Source organism: Microtus ochrogaster, unplaced genomic scaffold, assembly GCF_000317375.1.
Source record: "Microtus ochrogaster isolate Prairie Vole_2 unplaced genomic scaffold, MicOch1.0 UNK56, whole genome shotgun sequence".
Taxonomy (NCBI): Eukaryota; Metazoa; Chordata; class Mammalia; order Rodentia; family Cricetidae; genus Microtus; species Microtus ochrogaster.
In genome coordinates, this window is record NW_004949154.1 from 1,402,513 (window position 1) to 1,421,481 (window position 18,969).

The 18,969-nt window shown below is 41.2% G+C and overlaps 1 protein-coding gene across 2 annotated transcripts in view; it reads right to left on the bottom strand.

Moving 5' to 3' along the window:
* Window positions 1–18,289, bottom strand: part of LOC101985864 (membrane-spanning 4-domains subfamily A member 12-like) — a 22,288-nt gene extending 3,999 nt beyond the window's left edge. The window contains exons 1-5 of one of the 2 annotated variants that reach the window (XM_005369659.2): window positions 18,185–18,289; window positions 10,890–11,033; window positions 8,460–8,513; window positions 4,654–4,773; window positions 1,436–1,556 (exon numbers count right to left, since the gene is read on the bottom strand). In XM_005369659.2, coding sequence (XP_005369716.1) covers window positions 1,436–1,556; window positions 4,654–4,773; window positions 8,460–8,513; window positions 10,890–11,033; window positions 18,185–18,244 — 499 coding nt within the window. In that variant the 5' untranslated portion in view covers window positions 18,245–18,289. Of the gene's footprint in view, window positions 1–1,435; window positions 1,557–4,653; window positions 4,774–8,459; window positions 8,514–10,889; window positions 11,034–13,486; window positions 13,863–18,184 lie in introns of those variants that run through there. The other variant, XM_013354646.1, reaches the window with a different exon arrangement.
* Between the last annotated feature and the right edge of the window lie 680 nt (window positions 18,290–18,969).

An 18,969-nucleotide genomic window follows, 5' to 3' on the forward strand; every position in this document is an offset into this window, starting at 1 on the left:
AGAGATCCACCTGCCTCTGCCTCCCAAGGGCTGGGAGTAAAGGCTTGTGCTACCACCACCAAGCTAGTTTTTTTTAGTAGTAGAAAATTGTGTTTTAATTTGAGATTTAAAAAATATATTCTTTATAGCTACAAATGTTCTAACACTTCTTTAAACATGTCTTATGCTCCTTTCTTCTTTCCTCCCCTCTCTCTTCTCATTTTGTGATCGCCATAATGCACATTGTGGCACTCCCAGTGGTATTTCCCAGGTGTCTTGTGCTCTGTTCATTCTTTTGCATTTGTTTTCATTCTTTGCCTCTGATGATAATTGAAAATGACCTACCTTCAAGTTGCTGGTTTTTCCTTCCTGTTCAAATCTTGTTGTATTAAAAATTTCCAATTTGCTGTTGCAATTTTCTGCTCTGGGATTCTGATGAGTTTTGGTGTCTTTATTTTATTTTAGGTTAGACATTGCTATACTTTTAGACTTTTTGAAGACTATTTTTATTCTTTTTTTGAAAATTGACAATAGAGTCTTCTCTCATACAATATATCCTGACCACAATTTCCCCTCCCTCCATTCCTCCAGCTCCTCCAGCCCCACTCCACCCTATTTCTCTTCAGAATAGAGCACTTCTCCAAGAGATAGACAACCTGTTAGAATGACCAAGATCAATAACACACATGACAGGTCATGCTGGTGAGAATGTGGAGCAAGGGGAATACTCCTTCATTGCTGGCGGGAGCACAAACTCGTATAACCACATGGAAATCAATATGGTGGTTCCTCAGAAAATTGGGAATCAATCTACCTCAAGATCCAGTTCACTTTGTTCTTTTGATCAACGTTTAAAAGAGCTGAATGAAAACTTCCATGTTTGAGTCTAGGGCTTAGGCTTCCCCAGGAAAAGGATTAGTTGACTTACTTACTTACTTTTCTCCATTTGTGAAGAGTATGCTTTCCAATTTATTTACATATCTAAGAATAGTTTGGTTGAAAGTTGCATAGGTAACGTGGCAAAGTGGGCTAATGATTGGGTATAGATTTTCTTAACTGCCTCGAGCCAACAAAATTCCCAGTGTTTTGTTGAGGGCTTTTCTTTCTTTCTTTCTTTCTTTCTTTCTTTCTTTCTTTCTTTCTTTCTTTCTTCCTTCCTTCCTTCCTTCCTTCCTTCCCTCCCTCCCTCTCTCTCTCTCTCTCTCTCTCTCTCTCTCTCTCTCTCTCTCTCTCTCTCTTTCTCTCTCTTTCTTTCTTCCTTTCTCTTCAGGCCCCTGTGGGAGCCAGAGGTTGATGCTGCCATGTTGTTCTCCTTATTTGTCTGCACATATTCTTCACACAGGTTTCTCAGTGAATTTGACACTTGATGTCTCAGCTTAGACTGGTGGACCAGCTACCTCTGTCCCCCTCTCTCCATTACTCAGATGTGAGTCATCCCCCTCTCTCCATTACTCACGTTCATCCCAGAGTCTGGGTCGATGAAACGTGTTTCTGAACAAGTCGACTGTGATGACTGTAATGACCAGCTCTGAGATGGTACATAAGATGGAGATCTGCAGAAGCATCATGCCAGCCATCTGGAGTAGAAAAGAAAAATCCCTCGTGTGAGCAAATCCTCTGAGAACGGAGAGAAAAGCATTGCGAGGTTAGAATATATCATTTGCCCTTTCAGCTCCAAACAGCTACGGCTATTTCAAGTTAGTTGCTTCATTATCTATGCAGGAATCACTTGCTAAATGCTTTAATTCTGTTATCAGCTTCCCAACTTTTACTGCTGCTTTACACTTGATGAGGCTGGGAAGCAGACGAAACAGAGCACTATACGGTTTGTTGAGTAACTTCAGCCCCACCAATAGGTGGGACTGATATAGGATCTGTGTTTTATGCTCTTCTATTTAATATATTCTGTTTTCTTTACTATGCCCTTCTCTAAGTGGTGTTGCTGCATGAGGTTGATGAAGCTATTCTCTCTCAGCTCATGGGAAGAGTGAGAATTTACCTAGTGGAATGGACCATTCTGTTAGAAACAATCAGATTCTTTCGGGTTCCATCTTTTTCTTTTCCAGAATGAATTGTGTTTAGAACGTCTTATTCTTTTTTCAATAGCTGATTATTTGTCTGGCTTCCAATAGGGTAGAATTTGTTATATTGTATATTTTAAATAGGCAGATGGGTTTAACCCATTAAAATAGGTGTGATGGCTAGTTTATGTCAACTTGACACAAGCTAGAGTCATTGGAGGGAACCTCAATTGAGAAAATACTTCTATAAGATTGGGCTGTAGACAAGTCTGCATGATATTTTCTTAATTAATATTGATGTAGAAGGGCCCAGATCACTGAGGGTGGGGCTACTCGGGGCAGGTGGTCCTGAGTTCTATAAGAAAACAGACCGAGCAAACCTTGGGGAACAAGCCAGTAAGCAGCATTCCACCATGGCCTTTGCATCAGCTCCTGCCTCCAGGTTCCTGGACTCTTTGAGTTCCTGTCCTGACTTCCTTGGATGATAAACAGTGATGTAGAAATGTAAACCAAATAAACCCTTTCCTCTCCAAGCTGCTTCTGGTCATGGTGTTTCATCAGACCCATAGCAACCCTGACTAAAACAGTCAGTGTTAGCAAATTCATTGATGAGAATTTCCAAGGCAATAATCAACCATGAAGCTGACAGCTCTGTGTGCATTCTTGGGTCTTAGCTTAGTTGTTTGAATGGTATGTCTTGTATTAGTTGGAATAAAACACTGGAGAAGTAGGCAGCAATCTACTGGCCTCCTGTGCTAGTTCTCCAAGTGTGTTGTAATAAAGAAGCACCATAACATGAATGTCTTCTACAATAGAAATTAATTGTCTCCTAGTTCTAGAAGCTAAAAAAATCTAATGTATTGGTGGGACCAAGCTCCTTCGAGACACTCTGAAGGAGTGTACTTCCCTCTTCAGATTCTGGGAGTCCCCTGAAGCACAGCAGCATCATTCCCATGTGTCTTTATACTCGTGTGGCCATCTTCCTCATGCACCAACTTTCCTTTTTAGAAGAACACTAGTGATATGGTCTGCCCTTCTCCAATGTGACTTCAGTTTAACTTAACAAATTATTACTATAATGGTTCCATTCACTGAATTTCACAGTTGCACGTACTTAAAAAATGCAATTCAACTTATAATTATTTGCCTCTAGTCCTTCCAAGTTCATGTTCTTTCCATGTTTAAAATATCTCATCTCAACATCTCTCCAAATTTGAACAGCATCAATTCTGAGTCCAAAATCTCCCTAAATATTATCAAGCCAAGAAGCCTAAATCCTTCTTGAAATTAGTTGTAGGAGAAATGCATACTGCAGTTTAGTAGTGGGTAAAAGCTCTCTGCAGCTGTGGACTCACGGAGCCAGAAAACAAGTCATTTCATGCTAAGACAGACACAGAGTGGAGCGGACAGAGGTCACATTCCCAAAGTGAAAAATTAAGAGGGGGGAAAGCTCACAGGGCCTATTCAAGTCTACAACCTAGTGGAGCTACATTTTTGTAGGTTTAAGAGGCCTGACAATAATTCTCAGTAGCCTTGTCCTCTGGTCTTCTGGGGACTGTCTTTGCCCGCTGAGGCAGTGACCCTATTCTCCTTGCCCCTGGGCAGTGACTTCATTCATTTAGCTGCTGTTATCCCTGCCTATCTTAGATCAAAAATAAAAACATTTTTTTTAAGTTTCCCCTCTCGTTTCCTAGTTTTCTTTCTTGTTCATGTAGTTATGGTGATTTTCATAATTTTATGCTTATGCTTTTATCTCTGACTTACTTTCCCACACAACGAGACTATGTGGCTATTTAAATTTTCTTTAAGATAGATATCTCATTGATTTGGTACTATTTAAGTTTCATTTCCCAATGATGATAGATATGACTTCATCCCATAAATAAATGTGTTATAGGAGTCAAAGGACCAGAACTTTGCTGTGAGATGTGTTCTGGATATGACAGAGAGGGAAGCTGTACCCATGAAATCTCAACAATATGGTTACCCGAGAAGACCAGCAAAATGACAACTGGCTGACATGCCAAGGAGGATGGAGGAAGTTTCACAAGCCCAACTCCTGACAGGCAGCCAATAGGTGCTGAGGGAGGGAGAAAACATCCCAGTTTTCTCCAGGGATGCAGCCTTGGTAGGTTATCCAATGCCAAGAGGTCAGCCCTAAACATATGTGCACATGAGTGACACTGAATAGGCTCAATAGTTTATAAACAATAATGACTGAGGGAAAAGGGGCCATGAAGCCAAGAGGAAGGAGAGAAGAAAGGAACTGAAATAAGAGTGGGGGTAGCAATGATGTTAATACAGTGTACTCATGGATGAAATCCTCAAAGATGAATTTCTCGAGATAGGGATCTTGACGTGTCGCTCAGTTGCCTCCAGTCCCAGCTCTTTCTGCTATTATTTGGTGGGTCTGTCTTTGTGTGACGACCGTATGATTGTATTCCAGTATCACAGCAACAGCTTTCCTGGCTACTTCAGCAAATGCTCTGCTCTTTTCCAGCCATTATGTGCTCTCTCAACTTCCTTAGCAATTTTAAAACTGTTGTGTTTTTTTATCCATATATGTCTTAGAGCAGTTTCATTGTATCGTTCATAATAAGGTTTTATTTATATCTAACACTATTACTGAGTTATCATTAAAATCAGTACTTACATTTGACCAAATGTACTGCTTTCCCAGGGCTTCAAAAGCTGGAAACTCAATGGCAAATATGATTATTCCAATAATAGCCACGAAGATACTTATGGTGTTCATTACAATTCCTAACACAAGCTGCAATATGTAAAAAGAAAACGAAAAGGTCATGGATAAAAGAAAGAGACTTAAAAGACTAGTGTGTGTGTGTGTGTGTGTGTGTGTGTGTGTGTGTGTGTGTGTGTGTGTGTGTATACACTTGGGTATTCTCTGTCTTCCATCTCACCCTAGACATAGTGGGGTTACAGGTGAGGTACTGTGTCTCGCTTACATTGGTTCTGGGAATTTGAGCTCAGGTCTTCATGTTTGTGCAAGGAACATTGTACCCACACAGCCATCTCCCTACCTCTTTTGTACTAAAGACAACTTGTAAAATCCCACTTTTGGCAAACATATTAAAAGTAGTAGCTATCAAGACGCCAGCCTAACCTTGTCTAGAAGTTAGTTACATAAAAGGATTTTATTTCACAAGAGGCATGCGTGTGCTCATCAGGGTATCACTATGCAATACCTGCACTGTGCTAAGCATCAGAAGCTTACAACAGGGACTGCACAGGTTGCTCAGCAGTTAAGAGCACTGCTTGTTCTTCCAGAGGACCCAGGTTTAATTCCCAGCACCCATCGAGCAGCTCACAACTGTCTGTACCTCCAATGTCATGCCAGAGGGTCTGATGCCCTCTGAGGGCGCTCACTGTACACACATGGTGCACAGCCATGCATGCAGACAAAACACCCACATACATAAAACATAAAATGAAAAAAAAGAGTGGCTTAGAATAAAGATCATGGGGACAAAATTATATTCTGGTTGTAATGTAATGAAATTTAATAAGTACCCTGATATCGACACGTTTCGAGCTCAGAACTTGCCAGGCTTATTCCTGCCACTTCACTACTTAAGCCCTTTTAGCGGTTCCAAACTTCTGTTGAAACTGCCACCAAACCCTTTTAAGAGGCACTGAGGACATGGCATGAGCTATGAAGGAAGGGCGTCCCCTTGAGAAGGAGCTGAGGAAGTTGTATGTATTTTGTATTCATGTGGGAGAGACTGCTGCATGTTAGAAAGTTGTGCTTGTGGTGATGGGAAGAGGGTATGACTTAAGGACAGAGGACTTATGGGACCCAGAAATGCCAGGTTGTTTAGCAGGAAGTCCTCTTCGTATTTTAAGGACTTTCTTCTTTAGCTATTCTACCAATTTTGTACTTGCACACACAAACGGGTGTGTGTGTGTGTGTGTGTGTGTATGTGCACGAACATGCGGGTGGTGTGCATGTGGAGGCCTGGGCTGAGGCTGGGTATCACCCATCCTCGATCACGCTTCCATCTTATTCCCTGAGGCAGGGTCTCCCAGTCAAACCCGGGGTTCACTGATCTGGTTGGTCTTATTATCCAGGTTGCTTTGGGGCTCCTCTGGCTTCTGGGGCTGCAGTGGCAGGTGAGGAACCATGCCCACCTGCATTTATATAGATAGGTTCTGGATATCTGAACTCTGCTCCCACATTAGTTTAGCAAAGGGCTTCAATTAACCAGCAAGTCATCTCCTTAGTGCCCCCCCCCCACATTAGCTTAAGTTATTGTGAAGGAAACTTTGAAATCTTCTGCCGAGGAAACCAGGAGAACCCACTTGGTTCAGTTTCGTAGTATCCTGGCCATGGCTTCGTCTATGGATTGAGAATCTACATCCTATCCAACACGGTGGTACATGTCTTTAATCCTAGCACTCAGGAGGCAGAGGCAGAGGCAGAGGCAGACAGATCTCTTGGTTCAAGGCCAAACTGATCTACAGAAAGTTTCAGGATAGCCAGGCTACACGGGGAAACTCTGTCTTGATGGAAACCTCCTTCCCTCCACGAAGATCATTTATAAAAGGCAATAAGCTTATCCGATTATAAACACGTGGTGCTGAGGAGTGATGCCAAGAGAAGGAACCTGGCTGGTTCTACATAGGAAAGAGACTTGGGCCTTTCTCCTTGGGGCAGTATGGAGGGGAAAGAGGCATCCAGAGATGTTTGGGCTTCCAAAAGGCTGCAGATAGATTGTGGCTTGGAAATTGCAGCCAGGCTCTCCACACCCCCCTGCTTCCAGAGAAAAATCCAACGTGCCTGATGAGTTTCTGAAAATCAGCCAAAGGGCAGTATTTGCTTCTACCTGTTACCACGGTTGGTTGCTGCACAGAAAATTAAGACTTCATACAAAGGCAGAAACTGAGTATGAGCTGATATTGGGTCAGGAACTTGCAAAATCTCAAGAGGGCTGCCAGGGCTTTGTGGTCAACTGCGCCATTGCTCTGGAAGAGCAACAGCAGATATTTAGCCCTGTGCACACTTGCTTGCAGACACTTTGGGGTCATCAACTTAGAACAAGGACAAGGAAGGAAGACAATGTTAACAGTGACTGTCTAGGTTATGGTAAAAATTAAAAAGGTAAGAAACCCAAACCCTGGTTCACCACAATCATAGTTGCCGAGCTCCTTCTCAGCGAAGTGGCCTCTCTCATGCCACTATCCTCTTGGGGGGAAAAAGGAAGATAGGTTGTTTAGCAGAAATAGCAAACAAAGCTTTTAGCTTGCTGGTGTTATCCACGTTTGATCAGATCAGTGGGATGCACAGAGAAGCATTTGCTCAGCGTCACACAGCTAACACGGGGGTCTTCAGAACCCGAATCCACGTATGTGAGCTTCGAGAGCCGTGACTAACCACCAACCACCAGGGGCTGGCGGAGGCGTGGAGGAAAGTTCTAAACGACGACACGCGGGACTGTTCCTTGTTGGGGGTGTCCGGGTGGTAGTCCACGGACCTGGTTTCCAGAAGAAAATACTCTTTCCAGGTTGTTATTCCTTTCTCACCCTCTTCTTAGCAGCCCCAAACCTTTCTCAACTTGACATAAACTAGAGCCTTCTGGCGGAAGAACCTCAAGTGAAAGAGTGCCTCCGTCAGATTTTTCTCTAGGCAAGTCTGCAGGACATTCTCTTGATTAATGATTGATGTGGGAGGGACAGGCACGTGACAGGATGGCCAGTGCCACCCCAGGGCAGGTGGTCCTGGGTTGTATAAGGAAGTGGGGTGAGAAAACCACAAGAACCGAGCCAGTTAGCCTCTGCTTCAGTTCCCACCGCTAGGTCCTGCCAGGAGTTCTCTCAGTGATAGAGTGTGACCTAAGTGTTATAAGATGAAATAGACCCTTCCTCCCCATGTAGCTTTTGGTCACGGTGTTTTATCACAGCTATAGAAACCTAATTAAGGCACCGACTAATTTCCCTTCCTCTCCTTTGAGAGTTTTGCTTTATGATTGATGCTCCCTTTAGATGCCAATGTGGGTTCATTCCACGAGGACTCTCTCATCTCTCCCCTTATTTGCTCACTAGGCACCCCTTTCCCGTACTGCCACATAAGACACATAGAGGTAGCCGGGCAGTGGTGGCGCACGCCTTTACTCCTAGCACTTGGGAGGCAGAGGCAGGCAGATCTCTGTGAGTTTGAGGCCAGCCTGGTCTATAAGAGCTAGTTCCAGGACAGGCTCCAAAGCTACAGAGAAACCTTGTCTCAAAATCCGCCTCCCCCCAAATAAAGATCACTTATCAAAAAGAGTTAATTTATTAAAAAAAGACACATTGAGGTGCATTTTAAAAGTTAAGTGATATATTTCATCTGAGCATTTGGAAGAGGTCCCCACCCCGCCACAATGTCTCAGAATCATCAATATTTCTTCCTTTTTATGCTATGTAACGCTTCATCTTTGGGGTGTGTACTGCTTTCCCACATACCTGACATGCTGAAGCATCACCCTGGACTATACTGCTGGATCCTGAGTTGATGAACTGCGGGTAGAAATAAATATTGAAACACCTATGCTCAGGATGCTCCGTCCCCTCAACAGATTCTCTCTAATATCAGTGTTGTTCTGATGTTTAAAGTATCCCTGGATTTTAAGAAGAAAGTGGCATTGAAATAAAAAAAAAATCTATTTCGTTCTAAGGGATTCCCCCCCAAAAATTCTACTTTTTCTCTGTTAGAGAGATGAAAAGACATTTAAAAGATGTTTATCATTCATGAGATCAGCATGTAGTTGATGGAACTCAGGAATTTCTCAGTAGTTTTATGAAGGGCAAATAGTGGATCCTTGGCTTGCTTTGATGGTCAGTTAGCAAGTCAATGACCTGAAGTATTATAAACAAAGATGGCTAGTATGGCAGCTCTGGTTCACAGAAGTCCTCCTTCTCATGATATTCTATTTGAAAGATTGTCCAGTCTATATTGGCAGCTTGTCAGTCACTTTCCTCTGTCATGATATTCTAGGGGAAAGCCCCATCACTGCAAAATGGTTTCAGAAAACAATTCATCAAATGAATTTATTTTGCTTTATTTATTTATGGCCACTTTCCTTAAGCACTGTGCTGTCTGTGACCTACTGAAATGAGTTGAAAGTGTGGCTGTTTGTGGATTATTCAGAGTTAACTCTTCTTCCTGTAGTATGTCTTCCATTTGTCTGCAGTGCTTACAAAAATGACAAATATCCTAAGAAGGATATAAAGACTCTCCCAACCCAGGAGGATGCAATCTGTTATGAAAGCAGAGGCACTGTTACTGTGGGATAATGCTCTTGTACACTGTAAAGATTTGTCAGTTGTTTTGGTTTAATAAAGTGCTGATTGGCCAATAGCTAGGCAGGAAGTATAGGTAGGGCAACCAGACTAGGAGAATTCTGGGTAGAGAAAAGGAAGAGGTGCAGTTGCCAGTCAAATGTAGAGGAAGCAAGATGAGAATGCTGCACTGAGAAAAGGTACCAAGCCATGTGGCTAAACATAGAAGAATTATGTGTTAATTTAAGTTGTAAGAGCTAGTTAGTAATAAGCCTGAGTATTAGACCAAACAGTTTATAATTAAAATAAGCCTCTGTGTGTTTATTTGGAACGGAATGACTGCAGGACTGGGTGGGAAAGAAACTTTTGTCTACAGACCTTAACTTGGTCTAAATAAAACCCTGACATTTTATTGTGGTGCACTCTGTCAGAGTTACTTAAACTTCGCAGAATTTGTCTTCCTCATTCGGAAAGTGGGATATGAAGAGCTACTGCATTTGATCCTTGTGGAAATTGCTAAAATGAGCTTGAAGTGCCATTGGAAAATGCATCATGCAGTGATAGACACATATCAAATATTATTTGTGGTTAATTTCTTCTATAAACTTCCTATTTATGTCTTGGGCTTAGGATTTTTTTTTCTAGACACTTTGCGATTGGAGACTCCTTGTACCATTTCCAGTGTAAGCCATTGTTCTTTACTGTACACACCTCTTTCCAGAAAGTTGTCAGTTTTTCAATGCCTTCAGAGGTGAGCCCTCTGAGGAAGTGTCTGCCAATCAGTGAAGTGAATGTCAGACCCCTGCTGAGTGAAATGAGTGCTTGTATGTCTCAGAACTTTCCACAAAGTTCAGGGACTGGGCTCTACTGAGACCTATGCTCCTTTATAGCTCCTTCTTGGTAGAGGAAAATAAGAAGGCAGGGAAGGATTTCCTGAAACCTGTTCTCTGTAAAGAAGCTCACCCTTAGATTAAGATTGCTGCTTCTGGAGGCTTGCTATCACGGGAAAGTCAGGTGTGACACTAGGCCACATGACTTCTACATACATGACCCCCCATCAACAAATTTCTTCTGGATTGAGTGCATCTGTGAACTAAGATAGCTGGGGGAAATCATAGCTTTGGGCTTCCCTCAGTATAATTACTTTAAATTGGGGATGCTCCTTATGGGCGATTTGATAAACACACCAAAGAAATTAGAATATCCGCTTTAAGACTCTCTATTTAATTTCCCTCGACTTCTTTTGGGTACCCAGGGCTCTTCTTTTCTTTTCTCTTATGTAATTTTGCCAAAAATCACCTCTAATTCTGTAGGCATTAAACTCTTGATTTTGCATTTTCAACCTGAAAAGAAAGGCCTTATAGTCGTTATATAGTCAGCCATGTCCTTTGTGAGTCTTCTGAATAATAATCCTTTGATATCGTTTCTACCTGTATGTCCCAACCTCTTGAGACACTTAGCAGAACATGAGACAAATGCAAAAAATAACTCATCCAGGCTCAAATGAACACTGAAAAGCAGCGACTGAGTCTAGTATACTGATGACCACCACATACTTGAACTGATCAATTAAAACCAAATAAGAAGAAATCAGTAATGCCATAGTGTACTCACAAATGATCCAGATGCAAACATGTAAATGACAGTAACTGACATCAGGACAGGACCGATACTGTGCATCTCATCTTCTAGATGGTACAAAAAGAACCAGAGACACCCCAGTGCACTTTGAATTAGGCCAAGCATTATTTGTGCAGCCTGTGAGAAGAGAAAGCCAGTGTTATTCTTCAAGGTGAATCTACTCAGGGTGGTTTCAGCGTGTGGCTGAGAAGCCTTTAATATGTTTAGTTGGCTCTGTGTATTAGTATATTAGTCAAGAGTCTCCAGAGAAGAACATTCAGTAAGATGCTGATTCTAGTCTCTGCAGGATATTGATGTAGTCATGGAGACCCCAGACACCATTCCACTGTGCTGTCAAGCCCTTTGCTTCAGGATGGTGAGTGTTCATGATCTCTGAGTGCTGAAGGAATTATACGTCAGCCAGGAGCCCAGGTAGAGACTGTTGTGGCAGTAACTGTTGGGTGCTTTGGATATTCTTTGCTCGAACCAGAAGGATTTTATTTAATAGCAGCTTCCAAGTGTAATTATTTTGATTGTGTAGGTGACTCCAGTTAAGTGAAAAGCAGGGGCCTATTGATCTGTCTTTCACAGAAGGATGCTATGGCTAAAGGGAGAACTGCTGATTGTGGGATCTTAAAGTCTTTTCTGAGTACTGATCTCCTTCCTAGGCATGGTCTTTTTCTTCTTTTTTTTTCTTTTTTTCTTATTGAGAAAAGGAAAAAAAAGTTTCCCCCTCCTCCCAGCCTTCCATTTCCCTCCCCCTCCTCCCACTCTTCTTCCCCTCCCCCCACTCCTCTCCCCCTCCCTCTCCAGTCCAAAGAGCAGTCAGGGTTCCCTGCCCTGTGGAAAGTCCAAGGTCCTCCGTCCATGTCTAGGAAGGTGAACATCCAAACTGGCTAGGCGCCCACAAAGCCAGAACATGAAGTAGGATCAAAACCCTGTGCCATTGTCCTTGGCTTCTCATCATCCCTCATTGTTCGCCATGTTCAGAGAGTCCGGTTTTATCCCATGCTTTTTCAGTCATAGTGCAGCTGGCCTTGGTGAGCTCCCAATAGATCAGCCCCACTGTCTCAGTGGGTGGGTGCACCCCTCGTGGGCCTGACTTCCTTGCTCATCTTCTCCCTCCTTCTGCTTCTCATTGGGACCTCGGGAGCTCAGTCCAGTGCTCCAGTGTGGCCTAGGCATGGTCTTATAGACAGACTCTAGCCTGAAGATTATCTGTCTCTTGCTCTTAACCCACAAAACCAGCTAGGGGCTTTTGGCCTCTTCTTTTTCTCTTTCTTTCTTGACTGGACTTGAACTTTGGTTTCCCTTGTCCTACCCCTTGCCACATCCAGTGTTTACCTTTGCCACTGGAAACTAAATTAGTTTAGGCCTTGTTGTAGGGATAAGCCCAGCCCATTAGGGGGCATGTTTGCCTCAAGGGGAAATGATGTGGGAGTCTTTTGTGTTGATTTCATTGGTTAAATAAAGAAACTGCCTTGGCCCTTTAATAGAACAGAAAATTAGGTAGGCGGAGTAAACAAAACAGAATGCTGGGAGAAAAAAGCCAAGTCAGGCAGTCGCCATGATTCTCCCACTCCAGACAGACGCAGGTTAAGAGCTTCCCTGGTAAGCCCTCTCGTGGGCTACACAGATTATTAGAAATGGTTTAGATCAATATGTAAGAGCTAGCCAATAAAAGGCTGGACCTAATGGGCCAGGCAGTGTTTAAAAGAATACAGTTTCCGTGTAATTTTTTCGGAGTAAAGCTAGCTGTGTGGGCAACCGGGTGGCAGGACACAGCCTGCCGCTCTTACTACACCTTGTTTTGAAAAATTGTATTCACAAAGTCCAAAAGCTAAGGATCTATGGAACAGTGATGAAGATGGGGAAGATGTGGGTTGACATTGTGATAGTTCATTTTTAGTCAACTTGAAACTGGAGTCATCTGAGAAGAGGTAACCTTAACTGAGAAAGTTTCCCAGCACACCAGCCTGTAGGGCAGCACATGGGGCATTTTCTTGACTTATAATTTATGTAGAGAGACCACTTCTGATTAGGTGGTCCAGGGTATATAAGAAAGTGGATTGATTGGTAGCGGCACTCGGGAGGCAGAGGCAGATGGATCTCTGTGAGTTCAAGGCCAACCTGGTCTACAAAGCAAATTCCATGATGGCCAGAGCTGTTACACAGAGAAACCCTGTCTCAAAACAAAACAAAACAAAACAAAACAAAACAAAACAAAACAAAACAAAACAAAACAAAATAAAACAAGAAAGAAAGCAGGTGGAGCAAACCGTGAAGAACAATCCTGTAAGCAGAGTTCCTCCATGACCTCTACTTCAGCTCTTGCCTCTAGGTTCCCTACCTTAGCTTCTTCTGTTAATGGACTGTAACCTACAAGCCAAACAAACCCTTTCCTCCCCAAGTTGCTTTCTGTCTTGTTGTTATTCTTTTCCCCTGAAGCAACAGGAAGAAAGCAAGCTAAGGCACGTAACCACCTCACTAGCCATCCTCTCTACTTGATTGCTTAAACCCTTCTCTACTGAGAGCGCCCTTTGCTGAGGGCTGGCTTGAGATGCAAATATGTTTAATTTTCTTTTGCTTACCTGGAGATTTATGTCAAACAGTGCTTTCCTAGTGTCTTCTTAGTTCCTGTTTCTATTGAAAAAAAAATCTGACAGAAGCACCTTGGCAAAGAAGAGGTTTCTTTTGTCCAACAGTTCAAAGGTACAGTTCATCATGGCGGGAAAGTCAAGGAAACAGGAACATGAAGCAGCTGGCCACATTTTAACCATGGTCAGGAAGCAGAGAGAGAGAGAGATGAATGCTTGCTTTGCTCAGTCCTCGTTCCCCATTTATACAGTACAAAATTCACAGTGGCCACGTCTTCCTTTACAATTGTTATAATCAAGATAATCTGCAGACACGCGAAGATATCCCCTTCCCTGAGGATTCCCTAGTCTGTCAAGTTGACAACACTGCCACATCTGGTCACCAGTTTATCAGCCCATTTTGTGGGCTTCCTGTTCCCCTGTTTGACTCTAGCTACACAGAAAATTTTCAGTTTTTATCAAACCCCACCTGGTCAGTTGTTGGCCTTATATTTTGGAAAAATGGAAAGGGAGTCCGTTGCTGTACCTGTATCATGTAGAATACTTCCTATATATTTTCTTCTGGAAGTTTCAGTATCTCAGGCTTCATGTTTAGGTCTTTGACACGTTTGTAGTTAATTTTTGTGCAAGATGATAGATATGTATCTACTTTTATTTTTTTACGTGTGGACATTGAGCTTTCCCAGCACCGTTTTCTGAAGATGCTCTCTTTCCCAGCATATGCTTTTGGTATCATTATCAAATAATAAGTGCCTGAAGTTATGTGTACTCATATGTGGGTCTTCAGTTTTGTTTCCTGCGTCTACAGGTTTGTGTCTGTGTAAGCACCATACTGTTATCTTTTTTTTAACGATGACACTGTCACATATCTTCAGATCTGGACTAGCACTCCCTTCACCACCATCACAGGTCCTTTTGCTCATGATTGTTTTGGTTATCCTGGTTCTTTTGTAGTTATGTATGCATTTTAGGATAGTGTTGTCTATTTCTGTGAAGAATGAGTTGGGGATTTTGATTGGGATTCCACTGAATCTGTACATAACTTTTGGTAAAATGGTCTAACTCACAATGTTAACTGCCGATCTGTGAGCATAGGATGCCTTTCCATTCTCTAGTGTCTTTCTCTATTTCCTTCTTCAAAGGTTTATCATTTTCATTGTAGGGGTCCTCCATTTTCTTGGTTAGGTTTTTCCCTAGATATTTGATTTCCTTTCAGGCTGTTGTTAATGGGAGGGTGTCCATACTATCTTCCTCTGTGTGTTTGTTGGTGGTATATAGAAAAGCTATTGATCTCTACAAGTTGATTCTGTAGCCTACTAAATTTGTTTATCATTTCTAGATTTTTTTTTTGGTTAAAGTTTTGGGATCTCTAATGTATAATATCACGTCGTCTGCAAATAGGGATAGCTTTACTTATTTCCCTGTTGGTATCCCTTTAATATCCTTCTCTTGCTTTATTGCTTCAGCTAGTACTTCAAGCACAATGTTGAAAATGAGTAGGGATGGTGGGCACACATGTCTTATTCTTGACCTCACTGGAGTTGCTTCCGGGTTTTCTCCAATTAGGATTTGTTGACCATGGGTTTCTCACATGTAGCTTTTATTATGTTAAGTGTGTTATCTCTAGGTCTACGTTCTCTAGGAATAAAGGCATGTTAGATTTTTGTCAAAGGCCTTTTCTATGTCTATTGAGATGATCATGTGATTTTGTCTTTAATTTCGCTTATGTGGATTCTTTATTGACTTGCATATGTTGAAACATCCCTGCATTTTAGGGATACTGCCAACTTGGTCGTGGTGGCTAATCTTTTTGATACATGTATCTGTATTTTGTTTTCAAGTATTTTATTGAGCATTTTTATTGGGGATTTTGGCATGTAGTTTTCTTTTTTTTTTTCCCTTGTGTCTTCCTGGTTTGGATATTAAAGCAATATTGACTTAGTAGAAGGCATTTTGAAGTACTCCTGTTTCTTTCTTTCTTTTTTTTTAAAATAGTTTAAGAAGAACTGGTTGTAGATCTTTTTTGAATGTCTGGTAGAATTCTGCTATAAATCCATCTTGGCCTGGACTTTTTTTTTTTTAAAGACTTTAAGCCTTTTTTAAACTACTATTCCAATCTTCTCACTTCTTATGGGTCTCTTTAATTTCTTCACTTCTTGGTTTAATTTGGTGGTTTGTCTGAGTCTGGAAATTCTTCCATTTCTTGTAGGTTTTCCAGCTAGGATGACAGATGTTAAAGCATCCCTTTATACTGCTCCCAATTTCTTTCATGTCTATTGTAATGTCTCCGTTTATTCTGATTCTGTTAATTTGGGCCATTTCTTTCTTTTGTTTAGTTGGGCTAAGGGTCTGCCAATCTTATTAATCTTCTCAAGGAAGTAGGTCTTAGATTCGTTGATTCTGTGTATTTTTTTTATTTCTATTTCAGTGATTTATATGTTGATTTTTATCATTTCTTGCCATTGGCTGGGTTTGGATTTGGTTTGTTCTTGTTTTTCCAAGTTTGGAGGTTCATCATTAAGTCATTTATTTGTGCTTTTTCTTAATTTTTTAAGGTCGGCACTTAAGAAGTATAAATTTTCCCAGTAGGACTGCTTTCAGTGTATCCCAGAGGTTTTGTTGTGGTGTTTTCACTTTCATTTAGTTCCAGGAAAATTTTTATTTATTTCTTGATTTCTTATTTGACTCATTATTCATTCAGTAATGAGTTGTTTAATCTCAATGAGTTGCTTAATTACTAGAGATTTGTTTGCTGTCAATTTTAAATTTTACTACATTGTGGTAAGATAGGATATAAGGAGTGATTTCAGTGTTTTTGAATTTGTAAAGATTAGTTTCATGTCCCAGGATATGATCATTTTAGAAAATCTTATGTGCTGCTGAATACAATTTGTATCCTTTAGTGTTTGGGTGGAATATTTTAGAGATATGTATGGTATCGATTAATTATGATGTTATTCTGTTTACTTTTTTTACAGATGATTTATCTACTGGAGAAAGTTGATTATTGCAATTGCGTTCTATCGTGGATTCATGTTTATTTGTATCTTTAAATCTTTAAATCCAGTCATACATTTTTTTCCTTTTTTTAAACTGATTTTTATTGAGCTCTACATTTTTCTCTGCTCCCCCCACCTCTCCTTTCCCCCTTTCAGCCCTCCCCCAAGGTCTCCATGCTCCTAATTTACTTAGGAGATCTTGTATTTTTTACCTCCCATGTAGATTAGATCTATGTAAGCCTCCCTTAGTGTACTCATTGTTGTCTAAGTTGTCTGGGATTGTGGTTTGTAGGCTGGCTTTCTTTGCCATCATACATTTTTAATGAAATTTGGTGCACAAGAGTTTGGTGCTTATACGATTAGGGTAATAATGTCTTCTTGGTTATTTGCTCTCTTGATTAGCTTGAATATTCTTTTATCTCTTCTTAGTTTTAATTTAAAATCTCTTTAGTCAGATATTATGATAGTGCTACCTGCTTGCTTCCTGGTACCATTTGATTGGAGTACTTTTATCCGTCCTTTTATTTTAAGGTGGTGTCTATCTTTAAAGATAAGACGTGTTTCTAGGAGGCAACAGATAGATGACTTTGTTTCTTGGTCTGTTTGATGAGTCTTTATCTTTTGCTTGGAGAACTGAGGCTATTGATATTTAAAGTTTTATTGGAATGTTTGTATTAATTGCCGTCATCATGTTACTGATTCTTGGTGGTGTTGTGGTCTCAGTCTATGGACAGAGAAGATTGGAATAGAAGAGAGGATATGTGGGTGACTTGGGCCTAGAGGTTGAGAATAGCTTGGGTGTAATGGAGTCAGGTGGTCTTAGGAGAATGGGCTAGTGTTCAGGATGTGCTTCCTGGTCTAAGCCTTGAGTGTAGGTATGGATCTATATGGATGGAATGTTTGGATTTGGTGTGGGAGACACCTGTGGTTTGGGGTTAAGGTAGGGTAAGTCCTGATAGAGTAGTAGAGGTTGGTTGTGGCACAGTCAGGGGTGACTTGACTCATCCAGGGTATAGATGTGGGGCTCAGGATAGATCTGGTGGGTTGCAGAAGGTACATGGATGGGGAATGTCAGGTAGAGTCACTGGGTTGGATTCTGGAGAAGGATGTGGGAGATCTGGCTTGGAGAGAGGTTGGAGAGGGGGTGTAAGTTTTCATGCTGTTGGCTTGGACCCAAATGTTGTGCAAGGTCTCATAAGTATGGATGGGTATTATGAATAAGGATAGTGTTCTGAATCTGAAGAGAGCTGAGAGGGACAGCATTGTTTCACTATATGATTCCCCTGGGGCTGATGTAGAGGACCGTGCTGACAACACAAGACCCCAGATCTATACAACTTCTTTTGGCTTTGTATTTGGCATTACCACCTGACCTTCTTTTTGTCATCTACAAACATTCTCAAATAAAGGTTACCAGCAAAGGCAGTAAACAAATTTCATCAACAACTGTAACCTCAAAATATGTTTCCTAAAAACCTGTGTAGGCTGGGATAATGCTGAAGTATTTGGAAATGGAGTGTGAATCCATGCTCTGTGTGTCCTATTAGCTCTGGTTTAATTGTCTTTACTTCAAAGCGCATTTATCTATATTTTCAACCTCAAGGAACTGATTATAAATGACATCATTGCTTCTCCATGTTTTCATTAGTAAAAGTAACACTATTTATTAACCAAAATAGTACTTAGTGCTTACCCCCAATGCTTTTATCTCTTCTTTTATGACATAAACTATTGGTCTTTTATTCTGTGACATTTTAAGTTAGATATGGCACAAAGTTGTAGAAGATGAATGTGCTCCTTTCCTGTAAAGAGATACAGAAAAAGTAGTACTAATTATTTTTGAAGAAGGCATTTAAAATGTTCAGGATGTGCTTCCTGGTCTAAGCCTTGAGTGTAGGTATGGATCTATATGGATGGAATGTTTGGATTTGGTGTGGGAGACACCTGTGGTTTGGGGTTAAGGTAGGGTAAGTCCTGATAGAGTAGTAGAGGTTGGTTGTGGCACAGTCAGGGGTGACTTGACTCATCCAGGGTATAGATGTGGGGCTCAGGATAGATCTGGTGGGTTGCAGAAGGTACATGGATGGGGCATTACCTGACTGACTACTATAGAATTGCTTAGAATTAGCTTTTATTTCAAAAAGCTTGTATCAAGTGACTTTGATTCCTATTATTAAAATACTGGCAAACCGAATCCCAGAACGTATCAAAAAATCATCCACCGTGATCAAGTCGCCTTCATCCCAGAGATGCATGTATGGTTCAACATATGAAAGTCTATCAGTGTAATCCACCATATAAATAAACTTAAAGAAAAGAAAAAACTATGTGATCATCTTATTAAATGCTGAAAAAGCCTTTAACAAAATCTAACACCCCTTCATGATAAAGGTCTTGGGGAGATCATGGATACAAGGAACATGCATAAGCATAATAAAAACAATATACAACAAGTCAACAGCCACCATCAAATTAAAT